This window comes from Arvicanthis niloticus, chromosome 17 (assembly GCF_011762505.2).
Source record: "Arvicanthis niloticus isolate mArvNil1 chromosome 17, mArvNil1.pat.X, whole genome shotgun sequence".
Classification (NCBI taxonomy): domain Eukaryota; kingdom Metazoa; phylum Chordata; class Mammalia; order Rodentia; family Muridae; genus Arvicanthis; species Arvicanthis niloticus.
The window spans coordinates 54,393,567-54,407,635 of record NC_047674.1 but is presented as its reverse complement, the minus strand read 5'-3'; the positions used below and the strand labels follow the sequence as shown (position 1 = coordinate 54,407,635).

Here is a 14,069-nt window from a genome sequence, read left to right as displayed (position 1 = left end):
GTGTCCTCCCTGAGTTCCAGTGTGTCCTTCCTGTGGTCCAGTGTGTCCTCCCTGAGATCCAGTGTGTCCTCCCTGTGATCCAGTGTGTCCTCCCTGAGTTCCAGTGTGTCCTTCCTGTGGTCCAGTGTGTCCTCCCTGAGATCCAGTGTGTCCTCCCTGAGATCCAGTGTGTCCTCCCTGTGGTCCAGTGTGTCCTCCCTGTGGTCCAGTGTGTCCTCCCTGAGATCCAGTGTGTCCTCCCTGTGGTCCAGTGTGTCCTCCCTGAGATCCAGTGTGTCCTCCCTGTGGTCCAGTGTGTCCTCCCTGTGATCCAGTGTGTCCTCCCTGAGTTCCAGTGTGTCCTTCCTGTGGTCCAGTGTGTCCTCCCTGAGATCCAGTGTGTCCTCCCTGAGATCCAGTGTGTCCTCCCTGAGATCCAGTGTGTCCTCCCTGAGTTCCAGTGTGTCCTCCCTGAGATCCAGTGTGTCCTCCCTGAGTTCCAGTGTGTCCTCCCTGAGTTCCAGTGTGTCCTCCCTGTGGTCCAGTGTGTCTTCCCTGAGATCCAGTGTGTCCTCCCTGTGGTCCAGTGTGTCTTCCCTGAGTTCCAGTGTGTCCTCCCTGAGATCCAGTGTGTCCTCCCTGAGTTCCAGTGTGTCCTCCCTGTGGTCCAGTGTGTCCTCCCTGAGATCCAGTGTGTCCTCCCTGAGATCCAGTGTGTCCTCCCTGAGATCCAGTGTGTCCTCCCTGAGATCCAGTGTGTCCTCCCTGAGATCCAGTGTGTCCTCCCTGTGGTCCAGTGTGTCCTCCCTGTGATCCAGTGTGTCCTCCCTGAGTTCCAGTGTGTCCTTCCTGTGGTCCAGTGTGTCCTCCCTGAGATCCAGTGTGTCCTCCCTGAGATCCAGTGTGTCCTCCCTGAGATCCAGTGTGTCCTCCCTGAGTTCCAGTGTGTCCTCCCTGAGATCCAGTGTGTCCTCCCTGAGTTCCAGTGTGTCCTCCCTGAGTTCCAGTGTGTCCTCCCTGTGGTCCAGTGTGTCTTCCCTGAGATCCAGTGTGTCCTCCCTGTGGTCCAGTGTGTCTTCCCTGAGTTCCAGTGTGTCCTCCCTGAGATCCAGTGTGTCCTCCCTGAGTTCCAGTGTGTCCTCCCTGTGGTCCAGTGTGTCCTCCCTGAGATCCAGTGTGTCCTCCCTGAGATCCAGTGTGTCCTCCCTGAGATCCAGTGTGTCCTCCCTGTGGTCCAGTGTGTCCTCCCTGAGTTCCAGTGTGTCCTCCCTGAGATCCAGTGTGTCCTCCCTGAGTTCCAGTGTGTCCTTCCTGTGGTCCAGTGTGTCCTCCCTGAGATCCAGTGTGTCCTCCCTGAGATCCAGTGTGTCCTTCCTGTGATGCAGTGTGGATTAGAGTAGGTGAGATCTCGTTGTTAAGACCCTCCCAGTTCTTAGGACTTTTTTTTTTTCCTTTTTCAGATGAAAGTCTCACCCTGTAGCCTAGGCTAGATTGGATCTTGCTTGCTTTTTTTTTTTTTTTTTTTTTTTGCTTCTTTGAGACAGGGTGAGCTCTGGCTAGCCTCAAACTTTGAGTCCTCCTTCCTTGTCATCTGTGTTGGGATTCTGGGCATGCCCCAGTCACTCCCAGCCTGTTTGTTTTTCTGTGTATATCTGGCTGTCCTGGAATTCACTGTGTAGATCGTGCTGGCTTCCAGCTCACAGAAATTCAACCACCTCTGCCTCCTGAGTGCTGGGATTAAAGGCCTTCACCACACCCAATGTTCTACCCTTAGAAAGCAAACTGGACTTCGTTGATTAGCTGTTATCTTGTTGCCCTTGTGGGTAAGGGTCTGAAGGCCACCTGCTGGTGGCCAGGCCTCTTCTAGGAAAAAGGTCAAAGCTTTTAGGAAGATTTAGCTTTCTTTCTTTTTTTCTTTTTTTCTTCCAATATTTTAAGAAGATTGGGCTTTCTTAAACAGTGGTTCTCAACCTGTGGGTTGTCAAGTTGAACAACTCTTTCATAGGGCTGCCTAAGACTGTAGGAAAACACAGACATTTGTATTACAGTCCATAATAGTATCAAAATTACATTTATGAAGTAGCAACAAAGGTAATTTTATGGTTGTTGGTGGTGGGGTCATCACAACATGAAGACCTGAGTTAAAGAGTGGCAGCATCAGGAAGGTTCAGAACTACTGTTTTAGAATGCTGTCTTTCTCCACAGTCAGGGGATGGCTTTGGAAGCTCGGGTAGTAGAGTGATATGGGGAGTCTCAGTTAATGGGCAGTGCGGGAACCTGTTGGCACGTGCTGGGGAATGAACCTAGGGTCTCGCACTTGCTAACAAGCACTCTAACTGTGGGCCATCTCCAGCACCCAGCCTCTCTCTTTTTTAATTTCAAGGCAGAGTCTCAAGTTGTGCAGGCTGGCCCTTGTCATCCTCCTGCTTCAGTGTGCCAGGCAGCTGGGTGACACCCAGACCTTACTGCCAGGCTGCACCAGGACTCTGAACACTGGCTTATAAGAACAACCCCCTACCTGCAGATGCCACACTGGGGGCAGACAGTTGATGTTTAGCTTGAGTCACTACTCTGCCCTGGGCTTCTCAAGCAGGGCTGAGGACCTTTCTGCCCTTTCTGATGTGTTGGGAGTGAGTTTTCTGTCCTGCCCCAGGGGACACATCTTCTCAAGATTCCACTGTTGTGGCTACCACTGTGTTCCCCAGGATGTCCCTGCAGGCATTGGGAAGTGTTTGTTGGTGCTTCTTAGAACTAGTGTTCTGAGGGTGGAAGAGCCCCTGTAAGAGGCTGGGGAGCTGTGCTATGCTATGGGTTCCTCAGAGGGCTTTCTGGGCCATCTGTTTGGCAGTGTGCCACCTTTCCCTGGAGTGGCTCAGCTCTGGGACTAGGTCACACACTGCTCCATTGTACTGTGTGTTTGAGGCAGTTCTCATCACAGCCTCTGACTCCAGCTCGTCTCTTACAGTTCTTTCCCTCAGAGCCTGTGGGAGGCGGTGGAATACTCTGTTGGCATGGGCCTGGATGAGTGGCAGCTGCATCTGTGGGTAGGGGGTTGTTCTTATAAGCCAGTGTTCAGAGTCCTGGTGCAGCCTGGCAGTGGAGTTTGGGAACTAGGGAGACAGGGAGCTGCCTTCTACAATAGCTGCCTTCTCTTGACCAACCAGAGAGCCTTGTGTGCGTTAGTAAGCTGGACACACTGTTGGCAAGGTGGGTGGTGGTCTTCCTTAGGAGTGCTTTCTGGTGGTGGGTAGCCCCTGAGAGTCCCACAGTAAGTCAGAGGTGCTTTCCCCCACAAAAGAGTACAGTGTGTGCCGGAGGGATCCTTCAGTCTGGTCTTCTGTGCTCTCTCTTTGCAGCTCGGAGTTGAGCTGCTCACACACCAAGCTGTCTGTTTATATGGAGTTCCTGGAGGGCGTCTGCCATGAGTCTGTTGCTAACACCACTAACCAGGAAGGCTGGCTGGCTGGGAGAAGACACTAACCCTGTGAGTCCAACCTAGGCTAGCTAACCTGCCCTGGGGGCTGCCAGCAGTGTCTCCTACGTTCTCTGCCAGGCTGGCTGCCTCCTTTGCTCAGGCTTGCCACCTCTGCTTTCTGGGCCCCTTCCTTTCATCTTTTCCCTAATGTGGAGATAAACCTCCTTGGTCTTTGTTCCTTTTCTGTTCCTGTGTAAAACACCATGACCAAGGCAGCTCAGGGAAGAAAGCTTTTGGTTGGGGTTCTAGGCTCAGGTTGGAGTCTATGTCTTCGGAGTGAAAGAACAGCTGAGAGCTCAGAACTTGATCCCCAACCTCGAGGGGAGAGAGAGGGAGAATGACAGATGTAAACAGACAAACACACAGCAACAGACACTAGGGATGGTGAGACTCACTGGAAACCACAAAGCCCACCTGGAGTGGACAAGGCCACACTACCTCATACTTCCCAAATAGTTCCACCAACGGGGGACGAGTATTCAGATGCATACCAGTCTCAATCAAACAGCCACACCCTTCATGGCCAGAGAGATGCTTGCTATAGGGCTCCTGCCTCCCCTTCTCTGTCATGCTGGACCCCTCCATCTCCCACAAAACAGAATTGCTTGGTGGTTCTGGGCTGGGCTGGGCTGGGCTGTTAGCAGCATGAGCTGGAGACTTTCCCTCAGCTACCACGCTATTCTGTGTCTCTGCTTCAGAGACAGGTAGAGAGGTTGGAGAACACCCTAGATGCTTTTCCTCTCTTTGCCAAGAGGGCAAGTGTGGATGGTTCCCTATTATTCACTCAGAAGTGAGGTCGTCTTCTTGGTTGGGAGATTGAGGCTTCCCTTGACCTAGCTCTGGAGACTTCTTGGTCAGAGGGTGAAGTAAAATGAATGTCAGATTCAGGGCTGTGTGTGATGATGCAGTTCCCACAGTCACCCTTGCTCCAAGGTGGAGCTTGGTCTCTTACCTGTTTCCACCTGGAGTGTCAGGCGGACTTCAGCCAAGAACTGGGAAGGGTGCCTCAGCTAGACAGGGAGGATCTGGCATTGGATTCTTCAGGCCCAGGAAAGGTCCTGGCCTCAGTGGATGATTGGTGAGTGTATTTCTGGCTTGAGGAGCTGCTCCCCCAGGCCCTAGCCTTCATGCTTGGGACAGAGAAGGGACGCCTGACAGGCTCAAGGTCCGTTGCCTTGCTCTCCTGGCAGTCCAGTAGGTAGCTCTACACACAACTGTGTCTGCAGGCTCAGGTGAGGCTAGCCAGGAGCTTGGGATGTGTGAGCCCTCTCCGCAGATTCTGTTACTATTGGCTGAGGGGTAGAAGACTAGTCTGCGGCTGCTGTGTGGGAAGTGTGTGCGGATATGGGAGCATAGGTACTTCCAGGGTGCCTAAGAAATTGAGTAGGGAGTGAGCAAGCTGAAGGGGGTTGAACTTGGCTCTGACTGGAAAAGCAGAGAAGAACACTGGCAGGGCCACAGCTTTACTTCTCTCCTTAGGAGAGAGCACAGAGTCTAACTAATGTCAGGGGCAGACATGGGCTGGGGGCTTTTGGCCCCTCTTCGCTGGTGAGAGTTTGGTTTGCTTGAGTCACCATTAGTGAACTTTTACCCCTTTGTTCTTGTTAGTGTTTGTTGATGAGAGGCCCGACGGATAGACAAGGGGCTTGTTCAGCTGGGGAGCCAGGTGAGTTCTCGTGGTCACCAGCACTATTTCTGAGGCTTCATGATTACTCTGGTTAGAATGAGTGTATCCCTTTTGGCCTTCAGAATCCTGTCAGTGTGTTCAACTTAGTGTAGGCAGGAGCCCAGCTCAGAGCTACAGGCAGCTTATCCCAAGAGGGTGAGGTTGTACTTGCCCACAGGCGTGAATGTTGGAGGGGCAGCAGGGCTGGTCTGGGCACAGCCTGGCATCGTCTGCGGTGTTCATCAGCCCAGAGCAGCACCTTTGCCCAGGCCCCACCCTGTGAGCTGCTGGCAGCCTGCCTGCCTGCCACGCGCCCAGGATTGCTGAGGGCTTTGCTCATGTGCCTCAGGACAGCTGCATGCCGGAAATTGGGGGCTGAGGCAAAGGAGAGGGGGTAGGGGTGCAATGGGGAAGGCTAAATCCAGCTTTAGTAGGATCGCTTATTGTGTAAGGACAGTCCTCTTCACAGCAGGCAGGGTAGAGGGGCAGTCCTGCAGGCTGGGGAGGTGGGATCTTCATAGGCAGTTCTTAGGGTTAAACTGTCGGGTAAGTGGGCCATAGGGTTGCCCCTTGCAGCAGCAGCATGGTGGGTTGTGTTTTGGGGCTTTCATTTGAGGCAGAGCCTAGATTTCAGAAGCTTCAGAACTATCCAGGCTTACATGGCAAGCGTGTTGCCTACTCCTGTGATGTGCAACTTCCCTGGGTTGCAGATGTCAGAAATTGGATATCCAAGGCATGCGGCTCTAGAAAGTCAAGGAGTGGTACCTTGTTCCTGTGTGATCAGGATGCTGTGATTTGGGCTGGTGGGGGCTTTGAGAAGGGCAGGTGTTTATCACCTATTGAGACCCTGCTAGGTCCAGGAATTAAGGCTGTATACATAGCTCAGCTCTCTCCTAGAGCATGGATCAATTCTCCTTTCACTCAGAAAGCAACACAGATTACTAACTTCTCTTGGAACCATTATGAAGAAAAACTTTAAAGATTCTTGTGGTGTGGGCCCTACACTGATTCAGAAGCTTCATTGACCCCTCAAGGACCCTCACTAACATTCATTGGCAGCTGTGAGTAGGCTTTTTCTGTAGGTTTTACAGTGATCTGAGCCCACGTAAATGGCGTTCTTTCCTAAAGGAGGTGCCTGTGACGTGGGTGGTAGGGCGATGGATCAGTCAGGTAGGATGGCGATCTGGGCCTGTGAACTTGTTTACACTGGTAGTGCAGCACCTGAGGAGCTGGAGGAGGCTTCTGATGGGGGAAGGCTGGCCGGCAAAAGGGCAGAGAGCAGCCTCCATTGAGGATTCTGTCCTGCCCCCTCTTCTGTACCTGGTCGTGTGTGTGTGCGTGCGTGTGTATCTAGAGTATGGTAGTCTCTGAGTCCTTTATAGGCAGAAAGGTAGATGCTTAGAACTTCCTCTTCTGCCCCTTGACCTTGCTGGGCCTGAGGCAAACCTCAGTAGAGTGCAGAGGGAATGGTTTTCCAGGCTTGGGGCTCTCTCTGTTGGTTAGTGTCCCTTGGGGACATTTGCTAGAAGAACAAGGATAGAAGTTTGAGTGAGTCTGGGATCTGAAGAGGTTTCTCTTCATCTGGGATATCTGTCTCCAGCAACAGTGACCTCTGGCATCAGTGGAAACCCTGGTTGTACCCACCCAGAAAAGGGGACAGACGTGAGTCCCATCCCCTGGCTAGACTGTTGCCCTTAGAGTAACTGACAGTTGGTAGGCTGCTTCCGGTCAGGTATCCTGTGTCTTATCTGTCAGCACTCTGCTCAGCTGCTCAGTGGGTTCACAGTGCAGGTCCTCTGTGCGTGCTGAGTCCCATTTCTAATGAAAGTAGACTTTGTTCTCTGAAGGCAGCTAATCGTGCCCCATGGGCTGTAATCAGGGAGAAGGTATTTAATACAGGGCAGGTGGCAACAGGCGGCCACATTGACTGGCAGATTGCAACATGGCAATTAGTAAGCGCTATCACCCTCCTCCTCAGCAGATAGGAGGCAGTCTCTCCTCTGAACTGATTTTGAATAGTGAAGAATGAATGTTATGTGGCAGAGGAAGGAAACAGGGTTAGCCAGGGCGGGGTAGGGATGGTAAGGGTGAGGAGAGCCCCTTCTCCTCCTGCTTCAGGGTATTTGGATGTCTCTCACTGCTGGGTCAGCCAGGGATTCTGCTTGGGCACAGCTCTTTTAGAATAGACCCAGCACACAAGCTGTAACCCCATCCTGAGTCACCTGCTCCTGACTCCTAGGGACCAGGGAGTTGGGAGTGGAATTCTTCCCTGCTCATTGCTCAAAAGAGTCTGCTTGGCAACTAGAGACCATGGGGCCGACCTTCGCTGTGGCTTTCTCATGATGTCCCAGGGAACCTTCTTTTCTCAGCACAAAGTTGGGAATCTTCCTTGGGCTGAACTCTGGAAAACCTTTAGGTAGAGCTGTGCTCAGTTGAGGCCACAACTGGTAGCTGAGACTTCCGGTGTAACTGCTCTGATGCCTTCTGCCGAAGCTTGTTGTCTTCTCCTGGCTTTGGGACCACCAGATCCAGATGTTCCTTGCTCTTCCCAGACCTGCTCTGTAGTCCAGAGCAGTGATGCTAGGCCCGTAGTCTGTCCAGTGCTGTCCCTTATAGGCAGGAGCCAGGAACGTCAATAGATTTTGGGAATTGAAGCAAAGGCCCAGGTGTCCCAACATGCCCTCATATTTATGGACATGGGTCAGGGAGTGGCACAGACCTGCCTTGAGGTGTAGGCTTGGGGAACCCAGTAGGTTCCTGGTGGGTCACCCCTGCTTCCCTAGTCAAGAACGTTTTTCTCCTGTGGCACTGTTAGAAGTAACCTTTCACCTCCATCCTTAGAGTCTCATCTGCTCTCTGTGTCCTCGCCACACCCATACCATCCCCCAACCCAGCAAACAGATTGCCTCTAGCTTCAGAGAAGCCCGAGAAAAAAAATGTGCTCATAGTTGCAGCCAGGACTTACTGGCAGGGCATGGCAGGGCAAGCTATAGGACGTGGTGCCTCAGTGAGGCAGGTCTGCCCACATATAGAATTACCAGGTCCCTGAGTGTGTCTGTCTGCCCTGCTGCCCACTGTTGTCACAAGTGCCCTGGTGCCTAGAAGAGTGTGAGCTGTAGCAGGAGTCGGGGCAGGTAAGTAAGACAGAGGCTGAGGTGGGAAGGAAAGCACCCACGGAGCCTGCCCAGTAAATGGTTCTCAGCCTTCTGGGAGCAAACACGACTGTCATAGACAGAGAGCTGACTCCTGTGGGGAGAAGGCCGGCTCCTGGAAGCTCAGCCATCATTTTCTGGACCCTCCACTGTCTGCCTCCCCTTTACTGCATGGCTTTGGTCCTTCTGTGGTTCCCAGGCGCGCGCTCGCGCGCACACACACACCACACACACACACACACACACACACACACACACACACACACACACGCCTTTGAAGGTTAGCCCTGGTTAGCGTACACTGTTTTGGGACTTTTCTAGGTCCCTCCCTCAGGCCACAGGAGTCCCTGTGTTGTATCCCTACTCCAGGGTGAGGACCTCTGGAGGACAACCACTGTGGTTGTATCTTGTTTGTTCTCCCTTACCCCAGGAATGTGGTGTCCTTTCTGGCCCTCCCAGATTCCTGTGCAGGGAGTCAGCCTGACAGCATGCTGCTTGTGCCCTGTGGGGACACGTTCTGCTGCCTCCTGTCAGAGGGGCGGAGGCTGGCGGCTCGTGCTTTACTACACCAAGGCTCCCCCAAATTCGGGCCAAGGACCTTAGAGAGGAGAGAGACGGCTCCTGCCTCCCCGCCCTCCTTTGCCCCCACCCTGCTGCCCCAGGCCCTACTGGAATGTGACAGGAGTCATGGCCAGGGCATGTCCCAACAGTAGGAACACATGCTTTAGCCCGTAAGGCTGCCTTCAGCCCCCAGCTCTGTTTGGGTTGATGGGGGTGGGAAGAGGTTTTTTTTTTTTTTAATACTCAGAAAGCCACCTAGGGTTACTGTTTCCACTGATCACTGTGGTGGCTGCTGCCCCCATGCTGCAGCCCAGCTTATTACAGGTGCTTCTCAATCCCAAGAAGCTGAGGGGACCTGGCAGGTCACTTGGCCCAACCATTGGCAGTGGTGTAGAGGAGGCTTTTGCAGTGGGGAAGCATGTTACCCAGGCACTTCAATAGGCTGGAAACTTGGGTCTCAGCTTCCCAGGCTCGGCTTTCAATTTTTTTCTATTGCGTTTATTTTGAGCATATGTGACAGTACATACTTACTACAGTGCACATGTGGAAGTCAGAGGACCATCTGTGGGAGTCGGTGCTCTCTGCCACCATGGGAGTCCCAGAGATCAAAATTGGGTCATCAGGCTTGGCAGCAAACATCTTTACGTTCTGAGCCGTCCTGCCAGCCCTGCAGTTGTGGTTTATATTCGTGCACTTCTCAGCCTCAGCACTGTTGACTTGTGCCTTGCCGACTTTTGTTACGGTGGCTGCAGATTTTGAAAACTAACGTGTCTCTAGACATTTGCCAGTGGTCCCTGGGAAATTACCAGGGGGTAACTCACCCCGATTGAGAATCATTGCTCGAAATCGCTGGGTTTCAGATTTTCTCTCTTGGGCCTACCTTTGCTCATTGACAAGTTTATTGTACACCATCGTACACAGAAATGGTTTCTGAGATCCTTTGGAACCATTGCTAGGAGCACTCTGCAGTACCGGTGTCATCTTGCTTCTTGCCAGGCCCTTTATAATCTCATTTGTAATCTGCATTCCTCAAATTTCCCAGCTTTCTGTAGACTCTGAGAAGCCTAGGAGTGAACAGGACATAGGAGTTAAGGGTAAGACTAGCACCAGGCCTGCTCCAGACCGGGATGCGTGCTGAGTGGAGACAGTGCACGCCTGTGCGTAAATAAACACAGGGCTTGTTAGAGAAAGTCGGACCCATTACATTAGCTGCTTTCTTTTTTGAGTTGGTTTTACTTCGTAAAGCAGGCCACTATCAGACTAACGATCCTCCTACCTCTACCTCTGCCTCTGCCGCCTTCTCCTAAAACCCACTGTGTTGTGGTCTTTTTGCTTTATTGCTTTCTGGGAGCCTTCAGGTTCTAGACTGGACAGGCAGGCAGCTGACACCGGGTTTCCACTTTCTCCCCTTCTCTGGTTTCAGGAGCTCTTGGCTAGAGGAAGTGGAGGGGCCGTGGGATGTGGAGAGCCAAAGGCTAACCCCAGGAGAGCAGAGCACAGAGAGCTGCCAGCGAACAGACCAACAGACGGTATGTCCTGATGAGGCCTGCATTCCCTACTTTGTTCTCTTCTGGGGGGCTGACGGATGAGGAGCCATAGAGGTGCTCGCTTTCAGTGGGAGCCAGCACAGAGAGTATGTGGACCAGAGGGTCTTGGCCTTTGTAGGCAGTATCCAGAGAGGGCTCTCAAGCTTACAGACCCTTATCCAGGAGCCTGGGTTGGGTCAGTATCCCCAGACTTGTATGATTCGTCCAGTTTATGGAAGGCAGGCCTGAACTTTACATTACCTAAGTGCTGAGCGCTTGGCTTTAAGCAGCTGCTGTGTAGTAGCCCAGGCTGGCATCAGACTTAGGACCCTCTTGCCTCTGCCTCCCCAGAGCTTGAGATTGCAAATGTGTGGCATTGGCTGTGTTGTGTCTCTCTGTTTTTCTGTTTGTTTGTTTGTTGAGGCAGGGTTCCAATGTGTAGGAGTGGCCTGAAACTCGCTGTAGACCAGTCCTGGAGGGCACAGAGGTCCTTGGCTTCTGAGTGCTTTGATCAGAAGCTCATACCACTCTGCCAGTCTAGTGCAGCCCTTGTGGATCGATGGAGTCTTCACAGCAGCCTAAGAACTGTGGCTGCTTGTACCTTTAACACCTTCGAGTTGAGGAAAATTGATGCCTTGCAGCTCTCTGCCTACAAGGGACAGTGTGGGCTGCTGCTGAGGCTCCCACCCCACTCTTAGAGCAAAGTCTGCTCATCCTGGCCCAGGCCCTGGAGCCTGCCTTTCTTACCTGTCTGTTCTCCGTTAGATTCTGGCCGTCATCTCCAGCACTCCCCTGATCCACCGAAGTGCAGCACTCTAACGACCCAGCAGTAGCACAGGTCCCTCTGCCTGTGGGATCAGGATGCATCTCCCATTGTCTGTTAATTCTTAGTCCAAAGACACCTTAGAACTTGTCTCATTAATTTATTGTGTGTGTGAGGAGTGGGTAGGCATGGGTTGTATGTGTCCCAGTGCCACCTATCGAGGACAGGATGGCTGTGGGAGTCAGTTGTCTCCTGCTGTGTGTTCTGAGAGAGGCATGGTAGTCAGGAGCAGTGGGTGCCTTACCCACTGAGCCTCTGAACTGCATCCTTGAGCCTGTCTCTTCCTGGCTCCTCTCAGCAGGTAGACGAGCTCACACCCTCCAGGATGACCAGTGCTGCCCCTGCTAAGAAACCTTACCGTAAGGCACCTCCAGAGCATCGAGAACTGCGCCTGGAAATCCCTGTGTCCCGGCTCGAGCAAGAGGTCAGCATCTGTCAGCCGGCCTTTCGGGCCTGAGGTGCTGGGCGTGTGTTAAGGCGAAAGACTCATGTTGCTGATGCAGCTGTAGTAGTGGTTGTGGGGAGTTGTCTGTATGTTTTCATATGTCAGGGGGCCTGAGTCTTTACAGCTCAGCAGAATTGATCCCTGTGACAGCCAACCCATTGAACTGTCCATGCCCAGGCTGTGGGGAGCTGGACCCAGGTGCTGGTGGAGAGAAGGCATCAACCCAGGCCTTTAAAGAAGCCCGAGGAGGCGGTGCTCTAACCGCTCCCACCGTAGCCGAGGTTCTCTGCTGTGCCTCCAGAGTCTGGCCTTCCTCCAGTTTTCCTTTGTTTAGCTAACTTGATGACTTCACACTCTCTGTCAGGAACCATGTTAGGCTTGCTCTTAGGGGGCCTATGGTCAACTGCCAGACACTCTAGTTTGACTCTCCAGACTGGCTGGTTCACTCAGCTTGTCCTTAGTGCTGTCCCCTCCCCATGCACAAAGCAGTCTCAGATGTTGAGCATCAGGGTTATAAATGAGGGCACAAAAGTTATGTGAGATGAAGCCTTCTGTGTATTGTTGAGTAGGGTCAGACCCAGTGGTCAGGCTCGAGAGTCCATGGTCTGAGGATTTGCCTCCTGGCTTCTTCATGACCTGCGCAGACATCTAAAGTCGTAGCCTGTGTGTCCCTCGTGCGCGGCTTGGCCTGCTCTGGGTGGTTGGGCTCTGACTTTTGGTCATTGCCATTGTAGGAGCTTAGAAACATTGGGGCAGGGGGTCGGAGCAAGACAAAATGGTTTGGTGGTACAAAGGTGTGTGGGAGAGGGAGGCGGGCCAATCAGGAGTTCAAGGTCACCCTTAGTTACTTGGTGAGTTTGAGCTCGAGCTCAGCCTAGACTGTGTGAGCGCCTCTCTCCAGACCAACAACACTCAGCGACCACAAAGCCCGAAGCATGTTGTTCCCCAGAGGTTCTCCAGCCGTTCGAGTTTTCCTCCTCAGTCTCCAAGGTCCTCTGTAGGTCCTGAGAGGCTGCTGTCAAAACTATTTAAAGTTCGGCTTGACTTCCTCACTTCCTTGGAAAGTCTGTGCCATGTCTGTGAGGAGTTTGGCAGACAGCTGGGGTGCTTTATCCTTAGGGGTATGTAGCATAGGTACCTAGTCCCCTTTGAAGATGGCTTTAGGATTAAAGGTAGATGTTGGAAGAGGTTCTAGAATTTTCTGGTTGACATGGAGAGGATCCTGTAAACTTACCCAGATGTTTCTGGATTTCATCCATCTCTGGAGGACCTGTCACTTTTTCTGTGACATGGCTTTTTCCAGGGCTGTTTGGTGTGAGTCCACCAGGACTCGGTGCTCTAGAGCCGAGTCTCAGGCCTTTCTTCTCTTTTGTCCAGGAGTCCCTGACCGATGCAGAGAGGATGAAGTGAGTATTGGCTGCCTATCACTGGACTGCTCGATACCCTTTTCATTCCCTGCTGGGCTGTTGGCACCACCAGGCTCTTCCTTACATCTGGCCTTCCAGCTTCTGACACTGTGGCATAATGCTGTGACCTCCAGTTATTCATGCTCAACAACATACACTTGAGTTACAAAACAACCACAAACTGCAGGAAAAGGTTACTTTTAAGTGAGTTTATGGCTTTTGTGTTGGGCTGCAGCCACAGCCTTCCCCGCCACACGCAGCCCGTGGACTATTCATGCTCAGCAGAGGTAAAGGTTGGGGCTGGGGCTTTTTAGGGCTCATGCCTGGGAAAAGGGTTTTATTTGATCCATGAGCTGAGGGCCTGCCTTTACAGAGTCCTTGCCCAGCTCCTGGCCGCAGAAAACAGTGACCCGCTTGTGCCGGCTTCTGCGTGCCCTGTCTGTCAGGCATGAGGCCTGGAGGACAGCAGTACTGGCCTGGATTCCCAAGAGATTAATAATGGAGAAGGTTGATTGTGAAGGGGAAACAGGAGCTGCAGGGCTTGGTGCCCGCTGGCTATCACCCTCTGATTCTGACCTAGTGTTTCTCTATACTGGGGAGGGGCCGTCTGCAGTATTCTCACCATACACCCATTTCCACCTTTCTCCAGGCCAGAGGGTCTGTGTATTGAGTCTCCTTACCTAGACTAAAGGAACTCACTTGCCTGTCTGCTCCTTTCTCAGTCCTGTCTGCTGCTCTAGGGTTAGCAGTTTTTGATGGGTCCCTGTCCCCCACCCCAGACTTTTGCAGCAGGAGAATGAAGAACTTCGCAGACGCCTGGCCTCGGCCACCAGACGCACTGAGGCCTTGGAGCGGGAGCTTGAAATAGGGCAAGACTGCCTGGAACTGGAGTTAGGACAGAGCCGCGAGGAGCTGGACAAGTTTAAGGACAAATTCCGCAGGTGTGAAACAAGGGGCCAAATGTCTTTCATTTGTGGGAGCATCTCCCCACTCACAGATTAGCTGGAAGAGCCTCAGCGCGCACCTGATTTTATTT

At 52.7% G+C, this 14,069-nt stretch overlaps 1 protein-coding gene across 11 annotated transcripts in view; it reads left to right on the top strand.

The window, feature by feature from the left end:
• Tjap1 (tight junction associated protein 1) overlaps positions 1-14,069 on the top strand; it is a 29,449-nt gene that overhangs the window by 11,793 nt on the left and 3,587 nt on the right. For 3 of the 11 annotated variants that reach the window (XM_034521176.2, XM_034521172.2, XM_076915288.1), the window contains exons 3-6: positions 10,257-10,362; positions 11,481-11,606; positions 13,005-13,033; positions 13,813-13,974. In XM_034521176.2, the coding sequence (XP_034377067.1) occupies positions 11,508-11,606; positions 13,005-13,033; positions 13,813-13,974 (290 nt within the window). In that variant the 5' untranslated portion in view covers positions 10,257-10,362; positions 11,481-11,507. Of the gene's footprint in view, positions 1-3,335; positions 3,464-4,424; positions 4,533-8,141; positions 8,255-10,256; positions 10,363-11,480; positions 11,607-13,004; positions 13,034-13,812; positions 13,975-14,069 lie in introns of those variants that run through there. The other 8 variants (XM_034521171.2, XM_034521173.2, XM_034521174.2 and 5 more) reach the window with 7 other exon arrangements.